This window comes from Eptatretus burgeri, chromosome 1, assembly GCF_056783735.1.
Source record: "Eptatretus burgeri isolate ZD-2024b chromosome 1, Ebu_testis_v1, whole genome shotgun sequence".
Taxonomy (NCBI): Eukaryota; Metazoa; Chordata; class Myxini; order Myxiniformes; family Myxinidae; genus Eptatretus; species Eptatretus burgeri.
This window is the reverse complement of record NC_140961.1, coordinates 137322052-137338055: the sequence shown is the minus strand read 5'-3', so window position 1 is coordinate 137338055 and position 16004 is coordinate 137322052. Positions and strand designations below refer to the sequence as shown.

The 16004-nt window shown below is 45.6% G+C and overlaps 1 protein-coding gene across 9 annotated transcripts in view; it reads right to left on the bottom strand.

The window, feature by feature from the left end:
- Positions 1-16004, bottom strand: part of WDR5 (WD repeat domain 5) — a 67205-nt gene that overhangs the window by 28679 nt on the left and 22522 nt on the right. For 7 of the 9 annotated variants that reach the window (XM_085899882.1, XM_085899897.1, XM_085899887.1 and 4 more), the window contains 3 exons: positions 4036-4091; positions 3815-3861; positions 1-1713 (listed from right to left, as the gene is read on the bottom strand). The exon at positions 1-1713 is cut by the window's left edge. In XM_085899882.1, coding sequence (XP_085756008.1) covers positions 200-1713; positions 3815-3861; positions 4036-4091 — 1617 coding nt within the window. In that variant the 3' untranslated portion in view covers positions 1-199. The remainder of the gene's footprint in view (positions 1714-3814; positions 3862-4035; positions 4092-16004) is intronic. The other 2 variants (XM_085899904.1, XM_085899901.1) reach the window with 1 other exon arrangement.

The following is a 16004-nucleotide window of genomic DNA, read 5'->3' as shown; positions in this document are numbered from 1 at the left end:
TCCCATGAGATTGAAGGCACTCTCAACTTGTGGCCCATGGAAGCAGGACAGCAGAGCCTTCACCATTCTTGAGAGAAGGGGGTACTTTCCATCTTCAAAGACCTTGGTCCAACAGTCGTCGATGCGAGCAGACTCATCTTCCTGAGCTGGTGGCAGGCGAGAGTCGATCTGGAAACTCCGAACCTCCAGTTCAAAGGCATCACATTCCTCTGGTGCAAGGGCATTTGTCACCAGGTGTGGCAACTTCAGGAGCTGCTCCTGGCTGACAGTGTGCATCAATTGCTGAGGCACTTCTGAGGACAGCATTATGCAGGGGCATTTTCTTCTGGAGGTACTTTCCACACGTCACATGGGCCTTCTCCACAATCTGCAAGAAGTCATGCACTTCTCCATCTCCACTACGGGCAGTGTTGACAATCTCAGACACACCAACTCCAAGAAACATCTTCACTTGTAGCAGGTTGACTTTCTCATCCAGGTCGAGGGTCTGAAGTCTCTTGCATGAGGATGGCAGCTTCTCAGGTTTGACAAAGCAGGCCATGAACTCTCGGACAAGGTCCACCTGATGGTCATTGAGCTTGTGGATAAGTGGGGCCTTCATCTCAAACAGGAGGACGTACTTCTTTAGCAGCGGGAACACTGATGTATAGAACATCAATATCAGTCTCATCAATTTCTTCTTGTGGAAGACTCGCTGCAGTATACGCTCCTTTCGTGCCTTGCCATCTTTGGTCATATTCTTCTTCTTCAGAACATCATGGATCTGGCGTATTCTCTCGTTGGCTTTTGTGTCCACGTGCCTGCGATGGTCGACCTCCACAACCCATGACAAGTAGTGTGTGCGATCAGCTTGAGAGAGGAAGCCAAAGTAGAAGACAAAGGCATCCCACAGCCACAGAGTGTCAACACTGACATCATACACAGAGAGCCACCTGTGACTGACATACTGCTCTGGCATGGTATACCTGACACCAATCAGCCCACAGATTTCCTGCAAGAACTGCTTTAAGTCAGGTGACCACTTGAAGTCATTGTAGATGTCAGAGAGCATGCGCTCTGCGAAGTTGTCAAATGGGTCGCTCAGCTTCTTGGACGCATTGCGAGCATGGTGACAGGAGTTCCCATCTATGTCCAACATGTGTGGGGCATTGTTTTCCCTGATGCGAACTTCGACTCCTGACTTGGATCCCCGCATGACTGAGCAGGAGTCCATGAGGATGGATATGCAGTTCTTCCACGGTAGCTCATACTTCAACAAGTCAACGAGTTCCTGGTGCAACGAGGCAATGTCCACTTTGATCACAACAAGGGACTCCAGATGCTGCACTATGACCTGCTTATGCAGTGGGCTGTAGTAACTGGACATGACATGTAAGACCCTCTGATGGTTTGTGCTTGTTGACTCATCAATGTTCAGAGAGAAGTATTCCCTCTGCAGTGCTGATATAAACTGGTGATGTATGGTATGTCCTAGTCCAAACCTAAGCTTGTAGGAAGCAGATGTCCTGTCCATTGTGAGCTGACCAAGGGCCTTTGCATCCAGGTTGAGTGCTTTGGCCAGGCTTAATGGTAGGGGATGCTGTACGAGGAAGGCAAGAACCATGGCTTGAGCATTGGATACCCTGTCACCTATTGGTACAGCAGGCATCGGTGTACAGGGGATGGGGACAGTAGAAGCAGCAGTGCAAGAGGTAGCAGAAGGTGAGGAAACACCTGGAGAAAAAGCAAAACCCAAAGCCAATGCAGAGTAAAAAAAGAAAAGCCAATCACCATTTATAATACGCGCTTCAAAAAGTGAATACAGTGACCGGTACAGTGATTACACTAAGCCTCAGACTATAATTAGTCATTGCCAGGTGCTATACAAGATTGACCCAATTCTGAGTTGTGGCTTGCTTGCCAATTAACATAATTTATTACTGTAGTGAAAGTGCACCACACCACACTACACTACATTGACAGCATAGATGTCTACTGCGTACATGTATACTGATAACTGTACATGTATAAAGCCCAAGGCTATAGTTACCAGGAAGACTGTAATTGGATTCCCGGATTCTCTGAATATCACGATGCTTCTTGCTCTCCGCATGGGATTCCAATGACTTGTACCCACGTCCTCCATAAACAATCTCCTTTGAACACCATGTGCATACAGCCTTTCCTGGCTGGGCTATCTTTTGAATGAAAGCCCCACAAGCCACCGTACCGCATGGCATACGCTCCAGCCATTCCCACTTCCAGGAATTCTTGCAAGTCTTGTCAATTAGTGCAGCCAAACAAGCATCACAATCCCGGGACAGCCTGCGGCTACTGAATGCGGCCATGTTTTAGAAGCGACCTTGGCCTTGCACACTCGGAACACCACGCCTCTAGCTCGATTAATGCTGCTGTGACAGTTTCAGCAGTAATGCGGCGAGGTGGTCCGAATGTTATGTTAATGAATCTGGCAATGACGTCAGTGCAGAGTGCCGGGAATCTGTATTAGGGACCTCAGAATACTTTTTTTATAAAGATCGTCGGCGGCGTGAAATCGCTCCCAACAATTGACTTAACCCCCCCCCCCCATACCTCCTATTTTTTTCTCAACAGATTTGTGCTCAACTCAGGAACGTTCCTGGGTGAATAAATTCGTGGACTTTTCTCATGCCGGCACTACGACGCAGGATACTCGAATGGCTCAATCATCCCAGCAATCTAGTACTCATTTTGCCAACCTCAGAAGGATGACAGACTGAGTCAACCCCACCTGGTATTAATTCAACAACCAAGCAGGATTTGAACTCAGGACTCTAGGATCCCAAGCCCATCACCCTAACCATCAAGCCAACACCAGGCATATATTGTATCATATAAAAAAAGAAAAGACATCGAATTCTTCCCTTAAATAATGAGAAAAATAAAAATATATCCACCTGAAAATTTCTTGAATCTTAACTATGACTAGATGACCTGTTTGGGTCGTTTGGGGTCCCGTTGTGACAAGGTTGATAAGAAAAAATCATTTCAAAAAAAAAGAAAGAAAAAAAAAAAACAGCTTCAGTGAACTATACCGCTGAGGTTGTTTGCATTGATCAAACACTCCCGAAAAGTACTTGACCGAATCAGGAATTGATTTTTTAATTAAAAAAATTTCGTCGCCCGATTTGAACAAAACTTGATACTGCACACCGCAGGCGAATGGTAAGGTGGCCCTAAAATTTTTGCACCATCGTGTACCGTTTTGGCTGTATTTCGGGAACATACACACATACATACAAGATGAGAGTTTTAGTAATATATAGATAGATGGAGCAAATGTGGATGTCACCGAAACTCCAAAATTGACATTTAACAGTTATTGGGCCTACGGAGAGGTTCCAACCCCAATACTGGCCTTAAGTGGCCACCCAAGGCCAGCAGACACACACATACTTTAGTCTTAGGCCGGTGCACAGCCCGAGCTCCGGCAAACCGAGAAGAGCACTCTCATTCCAAGGGCAGGGCGGCCTGCTATTTCTCACAAACTTGTTAAATGACAACTGTGTCGTAAATATGCTAAACACCATAATAATTTGAGAATGCAAGATGAATAATCACAATTTACAAAGGGTAATTTCTCGTTAACCAAGTGTCGTATTTGTCTTGCACAAGTAAATAATTTGTTTATTACAATGGTGCATGTCTTATTTTATCCTATTTGTTGTAGTGCCTGTTAAAAGATTTACAGGAGAACAGAACATATTATTCATAAGCAAATGTTTAACAGTCTTCAGAAGATGAATGCTTATTCAAAAGCAGTAATGAGGTTTCATTTGGAAGTTGTTATCCTTACCAATTAACGTCTTTAGACACTGCCCAGATGCAGTATCCCATATGCGGCTTGAAAAGGAAGACATGGTGGGGAAATGAGGGAAGAGGAGAAATTCAAATCAGCAACATTGTTTTGGCATTTATGGTGATCTTTAAAAACTCACTTGAAAGAAACATTTTGTGTTTGTTTTTAATAATTAAACCATCCAGTGCATGTGCACCACAAGATTGCCCAACACTTACCAAAGACCATCGTAACTGCTCGAGACAATGAGAGAACCATCTCTGTTAAAATGTACCTGGCATGGAGGAGAACAACAAGATGGATGAATCGAGAGAACTTTAATATTCCGGAACATTAGAAACGACCGACTTGGCAACGGCTACCTATACCTCCTGCATACCTGGAAAGGAGGAGAAACTGCTCTGAAACATGAAATTCAATCCAGGCTCGTCTCACATTCTCACCTTGACTCACGAGTAGGATAGTCTCATGAATCCACCTATCTATTCCCTTGTTCAACCTCTAGACCTCACCATCAGCCACGATGACTCACTCCTGAGCAAACTAAATATCAAAGTTGGCCTCCAAAGCCAACCACAGATTGGATACCTTTCATTGAGGCAAATCCTTCCTTGGTAAAACCGAACCTCTCATGGCCTAAACGAAAATAACTGCTCTCCCCCCAATGGCTGGTGCCCACGTTTCATGCATCTCAATACAAAGCTTTCTCCCCCCCCCCACCCCCCAAAGAAGCAGAAGCAAAGCGCCTCCTGTTTGCTTAATGCAGACAGGTTGGTGGTCTGTATTTACCAAATTTGTCCATATTTTCATTGTCCATATTTTCTGGTCTTACTCCCTATGCTTTCAACCCAAAGCCTTTCCTCAGATCCCCCTCATGCAGCTATTCTTCAGTAACCCCTCCCATGTTAACTTCACAGAATCCATGCTAACTGCTCAACACTTTTTTTTACTCTTTCCTACCACTTGTGGAACTGCCTTCCTGAGTTGGTCCAATCCCACTCTTCACTCAATGACTTCAAATCAGCAGTACAGCAACATTTAAGGACATCCTCATCCCTCCCACAATCTTTGGTACTTTTGTGTCATTTTACTTATTACCTCCACCACCTGAGGTGGACAGAGGTCATGTGTGTTCACCCGTTTGTCTGTCTGTTTGTAAGCAGGATATCTCAAAATGCTCGGAGCAGATTCAGACAAAATTTGGTGGACAGGTTGGGTGTGTGACAAGGTCAAATTGATTAGATTTTGATGAGGACCTGGATAGGAGAATTTTCAAAGAAATTCTTCCCAATTGAGAGATGGGGCTAAAAAGATACATACAGCATGACATCTCTAAAAGTTGTGGACGGGTTAACACAAAAGTTCGTGGATGAGTTGGGTAGGTGACAAGAACAAGCCAGTTAGATTTTGGTTCAAATCCAGATGCAGATCTGGCCTATCAGTGGGATACAAAACGTAAACTATTCAGTTTGGCGGTTGTATGCACTCTACCAAGTGCCATTCTAGTTTAAATACCATATATAAATCCCCAAGGATTGCCCAATAGATAAACCGAATTTTGCAGTTGTTAAAGGCCCTGTCACACCTTGACGTTTTAGCCAGCGTATGAAAAATTAATCTAAAACGTACTGGCGTACGTCGAATACGTTATGGGTAAGTTTGGTATACATTCAGAGCACGTTGAAGCACGCTGGCATACGTCGTAGTACGCCGAGCTCGTCGACACATTTTAAGCAATTCAAAATTTTGACGTATGCCAGCATATGACTCACACGCTTCGCATACGCTGGCCATAAGTTGTAGGCACGTTATGCGATCGCTGACGCACGTTACTTGTAAGTTACTCACAAGTCGAAACACGTCGAGGTAATGCTTAGCATACCCAAAACTTATTTCTAACCTATGAGTAACGTGCTTTGAACCTATGTGTAACGTATCTCCAACGCATATTGACGTATGTAGACTTATTTGAGTCACGTCTTCCGGACGACCACAGAACTTACTGAACGTGTTTCTAACTTACAGCAACCGTATAGGCAGCGTTTAGGGGAATTGGTATATAAAAATGGGCTTCATAGGAGGAACCCGTCAGTGTTTCAGACTCCATGGTGAGTAGATGTCCACGTCAGTAGTAGTAGTAGTAGTAGTAGTAGGTGAGTGTGATGGGGAGGGTGTGGGTGATGATGGATCCTCCTTGCGTCCGCGTCCAGGAGACTTCTTGGCAGCATTCTTCGAAGTTTTCTTCGGCATGACGTTGATGTTAACACTTAGATGTCTAGCTTGGTTATGATTAAAATCGTCGAGCAGCAGCGATTTAAGTCGTTGAGCGGCAGCCTATTAATAGGCTACGCCATGTGATCGTCGGCGAAACGCTGCCGCGCTATGCATACGTTAGACTATTGTTGGGCATACATTGTGAACGCCGACAACACGCTAAGCATTCGTTGGTATGAGTTATCTATAAGTTATCGAAACGTTCTGTGTACGTTACTAATACGTTATGCATACGTCCAGCTCCTTATGAATACACCCAAAACTGAAAAAAAAACATCAATAGTTCAGCGTAGAAAAACATTAAAAAAAAAATGCCCAAGAAAACTTCGAAGAATGCTGCAAAGAAGTCTCCTGGCAGTGGCCGTGGCCGCGTACGCAAGGAGGATCCATCATCACCCACACCCTCCCCATCACGCTCACCTACTACTACTGACATGGACCTCCGACTACTACTACTGACACGCTCCCCTACAACTACTACTGACATGGACATCCACTCACCATGAAGTCTGAAACACTGAAGGGTTCCTCCTGTGAAGCCCATTTGTATATACCAATTCCCCTAAACGATGCCAATACGCCATTATACGGTAGATGTAAGTTAGAAACACGTTCAGTAAATTCTGTGGTCGTCCGGAAGACTTCAATCAAATACGTCTACATACGTCAATATGCGTTTGAGATAGGTTCAAAGCACGTTACTCATAGGTTAGAAATAAATTTTGGGTACGCTAAGCATTACCTCGACGTGTTTCGACGTGTGTCAACAATCACATAACGTGCCTACAACTTATGGCCAGCGTATGCGGAACATGTGCATCATACGTCGACAAATTTTGAGAATGCTTAAAATTTGTCGACGAGCTCGGCGTACTACGACGTGTGTCAGCGTGCTTCAACGTATACAAAACTTACCCATAACATATTCGACGTGTGCCAGCGTATTCGGCAAATTTTTCATACGTCGGCATACGCTGGCTAAAACGTCAAGGTGTGACAGGGCATGACGGTGATGTTGACACTTCGATGTCTAGTGCGGTTATGATTTAAATCGTTGAGCGGCAGCCTATTAATAGGCTACGCCACGTGATCGTCGGCGATATGCTTCCGCACGCTATGCATACATTAGACTATCGTTGGGCATAGGTTGTGAACGCCGACAACACGCTAAGCATTCGTTGGTACAAGTTATCGAAACGTTCTGTGTACGTTACCAATACGTTATGCATACGTCCAACTCGTTATGAATACGCCCAAAACTGAAAAAACATCAATAGTTTAGCGTACGGCAGCATTTTACATACATTTTGATACGTTGCCATACGCTGGCTAAAACGTCAAGGTGTGACAGGGCCCGAAGCATGGGAAGGCAGGAGGGCAGGAGGGTGGGAAGGCGAGAAAACGTTTCTTTGCAAATAAAGGGGGTTTTTTTTTACAAATGCAATATGGGGGTAAGTGTGGACAGAATGACAAATATGGAACACATCTGGCAGTCGACAGGCACAGATAGGGATGATGGGGAAGAGAAACACCATATAAAATATTATGAAAATCTATTTCTCACAAATGGTGCCAACAATACTGGATTCAACTAGATATAAAGGGGAAGGAGAGGACTTGAGCAGTCACGATGGTCTAGAACGGTGGTGTGGTGGTGCAGGTTGGCATGGCACAGGGCAGTGCGGCTTGGGTTGGGAGACAAGAGGATATCGGTGAGGAGGAATGGTAATGCATCTTCACTCAAGCTCCCACTCAGATAGCAATGAAACAGAGGGAAAAGTGTTGTTCTCACAGGTACAGAAGTCCAACTCTAATTCACTTGTGTGTATACGGCCTTTACCAGCTCACAGGGACTGTTTTTCTAGCATGCGACCGGCCCAGTGGTTGGCCGCCTGATGTCTGTGAGCGGTGCCATCTTGCCTTGCAGGGTGGCCCCTCTTAAAAGTGTTCCACTCCTCTCCAGGACTCAACAGCTCAAGATTCCATGCAAGACCGCTGTCTTCTGGCCAAAAAGCCGGATAGAACGTCCATTTACAAAGCGCAGCGCTCTCCATGTGCTTTTGGTGGTCAATGCCACAAGTCCTCCACCTGGCTTCACCCGTACAGGGGGTTTCACACAACACCCATACCCTATTCTGCTCTATTGTATATAATCACTGCCATGTCAGTGCACATATTAGATACGATTTACTCATGCCAGATCTCAAACACAAGGGTAATTCTACTCAACTCAAACACACGGTCCTTACTACATTCCGGCTATGGACCCACGCCCTACCCCCTCACCCCCACTCCCTCCCTACGCCTTCCATGTATAATATTGTTACTTGCCGGGGGGTCAGCCGCCAACCGACCGCTCTGAACGGAGCCGCAAGTCGAGTCGGCCCGACCGATCGCCCGGATAACTCCGAGCGACAGGTCCTTGTACAAGAACCGAAATACGCCAATCGGCAGATCACGTGGGGGAGGGTCGATTGCAAATCTTCAATTTACCTAAATACCCACGTGATCCAACTACTGGGGTATTCCACCCACGACGGATCTCGTACGGAACAAACCGCCGAGGCGAGCTTGTCCGTGCGCAATTCCGAGCGGCGTAATCACCGAGAACCGACGGTCCAAATGTCCCCCTATTACGGCAAACCAACGGCTTTCTAACTCCCAACACACGAAATGTTCAGTCAATGAGGGAATGGACGCAACGAGCAAGTTTACATTCACACAAGGACATTTATTATAATGAAACACGTATGCAATTAAATAAGGCAAAACACGTACGCAATTATACAAGCAACAAAAGCACGACAAAAGAACTACAACCGTCTACTTATTATATACAGTCATTTACACTTAACAGCAGTTCCTACTTATTAGACGGGCCCACGGACACACATACGCACACACACACACACGAAACGGTGGCTGAGGCCTTTAATCACGAGCTCCAGCTCGGAGGACAGGTGAGCTGAAACTCAGAGCTTGACTCGAACCTTTCCACCTAATGTGGTCTTCAACTTGTCCGGACCCGGGCTCCAGCGAGAGCGAGCTGGATCCAATAGTCGCGATCCTTCCCGAGCTCCCGCGAATCCTCCCGCGCTTCTCAACACGTGCCGGTGAGACGAGGCGCCGATCCGTCCTGTCGATCGTCACTTCCCCGAGGATCCAACTCCAATAAGCGGCCGATGCGTCGCACCAAGCCGGGAAACAAAATGGAGAACGAAAAGCTCCACGAACCAAGAAGAAGAGGAAGGAGAGGAAGAAGAGGAAGAAGCCTCCACTCGCAGCTCGAGCCGAACAACTCGCTCAAGTTCCTTCCAAAACAAAGCAGCAGCCGAAGCTCACCGAGCCAGCCAAAGCAAAAAGCTTACTCCTCCCACGGGACTCAGCACACGAACTCTGCACACGGGACTTAGAACGGGACTCCCCCGAACTCTTTACACAGGATCTTCACGAACTCAGCCCCACCACGGGACTCCCACGAACTCTTTTTGAACAAAGAAAAGATGTCCTCTTTATCCTTTGCACCCCCTCCCCCGCACCCGGCATGACCCATGCCCTCGTGATCCACCCCCCCCGGCGTGACTCATGCCCTAGTGATCCACCCCCCCCCCCCGCTCAACCACGGGTGGGAGGGAGTTGTTGACGTCATGGGATGGCAGGGTTCTTCTTCCTCTTCGCAGAAGAGGGGGGAGGGACGTCTCCATTCTTTCGTTCCCTAACTATTAAATCGATCCGCAGCGCATCTAATCGATCTCTGAAGATTTAAACAATGAAAGGTGAGCTCTCTTGGGAACATGCACTTATCGACATAGCTGACTAAGGGAACCTGTATGTTGTGTGCAATTGAATTCCAAATTCGTAACAATATGTTACACCTCTATCCTCTGTTACATTGCTCTTCCAGAAGCCAAGATTGCGTTAAAAATTCAGTCCATTAAGGAGAGCACACTTGACATCCTCTGGTTCTTGTACTCTCTCCTTTTTAAATGCTGAGTTTTTAAAATTCCTCTTACCACACAGACAGTCTTCCCATACCCCCTTGTGAGATATCAGCGCATCAAGAACAAGTCATGAGCACCACATGGCTGAGAATTTACCCTGTACAAAATGCTACTCCATCACAGGGTACTGTTGAAGCAGCCTCTGACGAGTGTGGTAATTTGGAATTTTACCACGCACCATCACACAATGGCCTCTTCTCTATGCAACATGAATCATTTTAATGGCCGTAATGGATTTTCAGAAATGGTAAAGCCAGTGTAATGTTGATCCTGAAGAGATAGCTTGAGAACGGTGTGTGACTCTATACATATTGTGACGTCCACGGGACTTGAACAGTCCCGCCAACATAGAATGAGCCGAAATGATGGAGGCAGTTTATTTATTTATAACCCAAACATGGCGGTTCTAAATCGCTCTACCGCAAACGAGACGAGGAAGGTGGCACGAGTCACTTTTCACTGAGTTGATGATGTTTATTTGTTTTTATTATTGACCAGAAATAACAAGACTCGGCAAGAAGAGGGATCCGGGGCGATTCGACGGGATGGTGTGGGATCGGGCGTGGGGAAAAACACAGACAATTCCAATGAATATACAGATCTCAAACCCTCTAAGGCGCCAAGCACACACACACACACACACACACACACACACACACACACACACACACACACACACACACACACACACACACACACACACACACACACACACACACACACACACTAGCTATTTCTGGTGGTCAGGCTGGACCGTGGTGTGGACGCAACTGTCCCTGGATCGGCGTCGGACAAGCTGGCCTTGCTCTCGTCAGGGGGGCAGGAGAAACCGTGGTGCTGTCGACCTCCTGGTCTTGGCCCAAGTCCGCTCACAGCCGCCAGGGAACCAGTTCTGGCGCCAAGTTGCGAGCAGAAGAGGGAGGCAGGTCCGCCCGCCGTTCGACCCCGTACTCCGAGTCAGCAGAACCCCAGAGCCAACCAAGGTGAGGCACGAGGCTCAGCAAGGCTCCAAGACACGATAAAGAACACGATCGAATCAGCACAACAACAAGGACGCTCTCCGCGCAACAGCCTCCACACCAAAAAAACACGATCGTTTTTGTCCCGATCTTCTTCCTTTTCTTTTTCGACCCCGAACAGAACCTTTTTATCCTCCTGTCCTCGTCACTTCCAATCGAGCCGTTTATTGGCCCACCGCCGTCACCTTCTGCCAATCGTGATCACGGGGCGGAGCCATCCGCTGCACTGTCCTGTGACGTCACGGCCAGTCTCCAGAGAATACCAAAAGGGGTTTACGCAGACACACTTACCCTATCCCGTGTCCCTATCTAATTACGTGACAATTATAATTTCCCCCCTTGAAGAAATGAACATTTACTAGACAACTTATCACCACTGAATTGCTACTTATTACATCGAGATCCTGGTAAACTCGAACAGCATGGCATACCTAATTAAACATCCTAATTACCCTTTGAATGCATACCCCCCCCTCAAACGTAACAATATGAAAGACAAAATAATTTTTCTGTATTTTTACATTTGAGTAAACATATGGGTGCACAATAAGTTAACGTCAAATGAAATGCTCCCAGCGTTAATATCTCAGGGTTCAAATGGTTTTACAAATGTGAAAGCACCATAAACTCACACAGCTGCCCAGGTCAGACAAGTCAAGCCCTGATAACAGAGCTGGTCTCATGGAACAGGTGTGAAGTCTCTTTCAAGGAAAGGGCAGGGGGTCGGAAGACTGCTATGTACAGATGTGCTATGTGTAAATCCCAAGACCATTTCAATGGTACATAACTTTGCAACATTTTACATTTTTTTTTCCAAGTAAAAAGGAAAATGATATTGATTCTCTGACTCACCATCTGCATAATGCAGTCATGTGACACTCCAACATCCCCTTGAAGGACAATCAACACCTGGCCCATGATACATAGCCCTGGATGAATACCATTCTTGACCATCGGATTTGAGCCTTGCCCACTGGGCAGAAAATTTCAGTGTCAAGATCGCATCAGGACTTGCAATTAATAGTATCGCAAAGTGGCTGAGTCTTAGTGGAACATCCGTGCTGGGTGTACAGCCTCAAGAAAAAAAAACAAGTGGCACGATTGGCCGAATTCAAAAGCTGTTGGCCGGAAGATGGTTTTCACGACGAAAAACCCAACTGTTTTGGCAAGTGAGCGAGACCTTTTTTCCCCACCAAGACGACAGAGCAAGGAAGCAGGCTGACAAACGTTCGAACCAATTTAACAAAAATAACGACAATAAAAGGACACCTCCAATTAATAAATTATTCCGGACACAAGAAGTAGAGAAACGACAGAACCTTAGCATAGGTGGAACATAAACACCTACACTCAGTGACTTTCTAGGTCTCACCACTCCCAACTATAGCAACGGATCCTTAGACAACAGACGAAAGTCCAGAAATGGTGAGATGGAAATATACAAATAACAATTGCTGGGGAAAAAGAAAATAAATACAGCACATTTCTGGTAATCGGGGAGAGATGGCATCAGCGGTCCTTGCACTTGAACTCAGAGCAGAAGTAAAAAGCGCTTCTCACTGGAGTCACGCATCTGGTTTTGCTGACATCTCGCAAGAAGATCATACTCACGGCTGCTACACCCTCACACTCATTCTGACAACTCACACCCACCACAACTCTTTAAGGGGAGAGCTGAAGCACCCCTTGCCCAGCTGACCATCCCTCTATATCTCATAACCTTCTGTGTTCACTGGGACAGCAAGTGTGTGTGTGTGTGTCCTCCATAATTTCAAAACCATGAAACCCAGCAGGCTGAAACTTTGCATGCATACCAAGCAAACTCCAAGGAAGTGCACGAGTGAAAATTGGGTGTTTGGGTTAATTAAAACACCCCTTTTGAAGATAATTAACGGCCTCATTTATTACATACTTTATCAGGCACATCCTCGGCCACCTCGCTGGCATCTTTACTGAAGGCGTCCTCAGTTACCTCCTTCGCCATTTTTGTTTGGCCTGCTCAACCATTCTTCGACTTTGAACAGGCCGCAATGATTTAACGATAGTTTGTTTTTTTCACTTTCTCAACTCATGTTATCAAATGAGTGTTCATCACAGCGACAAATCGCTGGATACATTGCAATGCTTATAAACACCTGCAGACACCAGGGATTGTTGCTTTATTTCATTTCCACACATGCCATAACCTCAATAATCTCTTAAAGCAAGCTGAATTACAAAATTTAAGCTCCATAATTTAACTTAGCAGCAGTTCAACTGCTAAAAAAAAGAAGTTTTCATTTGTCCAATTCAGACATTGCTTAGGCATCTCCAGGAGGTGTTTTATATGATGGATCATTGCTTGCCAAGCCAGGCATTCCTTATCAAGTGTTTTGTTAGAGTGCTTAAGTCACTTGGTGAGCGCTCCACAATATTCGCAATGTCACTGAATACTTCATATCGATTTACTTCAACAAAGGTCAGGGCCACTCGCCTGCATTGGCCAAGTGCTGTTCTGCTGGCTCACTGAAAATGTGAAATTTTATATTATACGACGTTTCCCCTTTTGCACGATCTTCCATAATATGACCCACCACTTCAGCATAGATAAATACAAAAAAATTTAAACATTTAGTTTTTTTAAAGTTTCTTCGACCGTTTCATGGAATACTTGGTGAAGCCATTTGGCGCACGTTTTGCAAGCTTCAATGGCGATACCGTGGTTTGATACCGGAGGTAGGAAGGCAAAATAAATTATGTGATCACAATGAGTAAAAAATGTTTTCAGTTATGAAGTAATCAATCACCTCATCACGGCAGGAAAGCCAAGAGGTACGCATGCTCGCTCTAAGCTGTCTCGCCTGGGTTCAAATCTTGACCCAGCTATAAACCGTCATCCCGATGTTTCACAGGCAGTGTGATTCATCAATGTGTGTGCCGTTAAACTGGACGTCAGATCTGCCGGAATCCCCCCCTCACATCTCTCTCCCCATCTATGAACGTATCTGGATGGTGGTTATGCCCGGATAGTGGTCATCTCTGCATGTATCCGAACAGAGGTCATCTCCATACATGTCTGGACAGTGGATATTTCCGGATGGACCCTCCCCTCGCGCTGCCTTCCCCTCCCCAAACACTTGTTTCTCCTACCTTCATGCTGCCTTCCTTCCCTTCCCCCACCCCTCCTCACTCCCCCCTCCTTCCCTTGCTTCCCCCAATCCTCCCCGCTCCGCTCCTCCATCCCTCTCTCCTCCCCCTCTTAGTATATCTGCCCAGACGGTAGTTATATCTGGAAGGATCCTCCCTCACAATGCATTACCTTGCCCTCCCCTCATGATGCCTTCCCTTCCCCCAGCCCACCTCGCTCTCCCTCCCTCTCTCATTCCCCCACCTCTCCTCTGTCTCTCTCCCCTCACGCTAAACTCCCTCCTCCTTACCCCCCCCCCAAATATTCCCACCTTTAATATTCCCATCAGCAAAGCGACGGGTTGTATTTGCTAGTTATTAATAAAATGCTAATAAACGGGAAGTGGGGAAAAGGAAAAACCGGATCTATGGGACATGGAGCTAGCGATTCTGTCCGTTACATCTGGCCCACGTTTGTCCATTCACAAAGTACATTCGCATGTGTGGCAGGATGCACATTTTGGGTAACCACTCCTTTCCACACACACACCTCAGTATTTATTTACAGATGATATTTTTTAGCTATGAACTTGAAGTGGTTTCTATTAAGAGATAGCCACATATTGTTACATTTTTAGGATAAGGGTCAACTACTATTTTTAAAGTCATAACAATCTTAACAACATTTTTAAGATCTTGGTGCAGTTTTTATGTATGCGAGAAGTAAATGTGGTAAAGGTAAGTTGTATTATGTGGTTACTGTCGGAAGATGGCCTCATAAACTTGAGTGATAGGTTCAAAGTGCAACATATACGTGTTCTTCTCTATTATATAGATCAGGTAAGTGGGTGGGAAGAGTGGAAGGTAGTCAGGATGGGGCTGAGACGGCATGAGCAGGCTGTCTGGATGAGACGACCTCCCAGTGGGAAGGAATAGATCCAGATAAGGACATCGACCATCATTTTAGGAAGATCGGGCCACCACTATTGTTAAACAGGATTGGTGCAGCGCCGTCTAGCAATAACCAGGACTGGCTGCGGTATATGCTGGAGGAGTCGGACCAGCTTTGGCCCAGCCCCAGTTCGAGAGGGTGCCAAAGAGGAGTTAGTCTTATTAACTACACTGCTCTTCTATTCATGATGAAACATAACCAACTATTAGTCTTAAACAAAGACCAAGTTCAAAGGTGCAATCATCTCAGACACTGCATAAATTATTTCTACATCTTTTTTTTTTTTTGCATACATACATCTCAGTTCATGAAAAAGCAAGGTCACATTGTCAGGAAGGTCACACAATGAACAGAACTCCTGCATGAATATATGACTAACAGAAAGAAAACAAAAAATACTATGGCACTCAGTAGAACACATACCTCCACCAGGCTGAACAGTTTACATTTTGTATCCCACTGATAGGCTGGATCAGGATCTAAAGCAAAATCTAATTAGCTTATTCTAGTCATCTACCCGATCAAACACATCCACCAAGTTTTATTATAACCCGTCCACAACTTTTTGAAACATCATGATTATATATCGTGTTCGGCCCCATCTCTCAATGGTGAAGAATCGATGAGAAAATTAAAAAAAATTCACATATCTGGATCTTCAACAACATTAAATCAATTTGTCCTTAACAAACACCAAACACGTCCAACAAATATCGTCGAAGTCAGTCCACAACTTTTTGAGATATCCTGCTCACAGACAGACAGACAGACAGACAGACAGACTCAGACAAACAGACAGGGGTAAAAAGATAACCACATGGTGGAGGTAATTACCA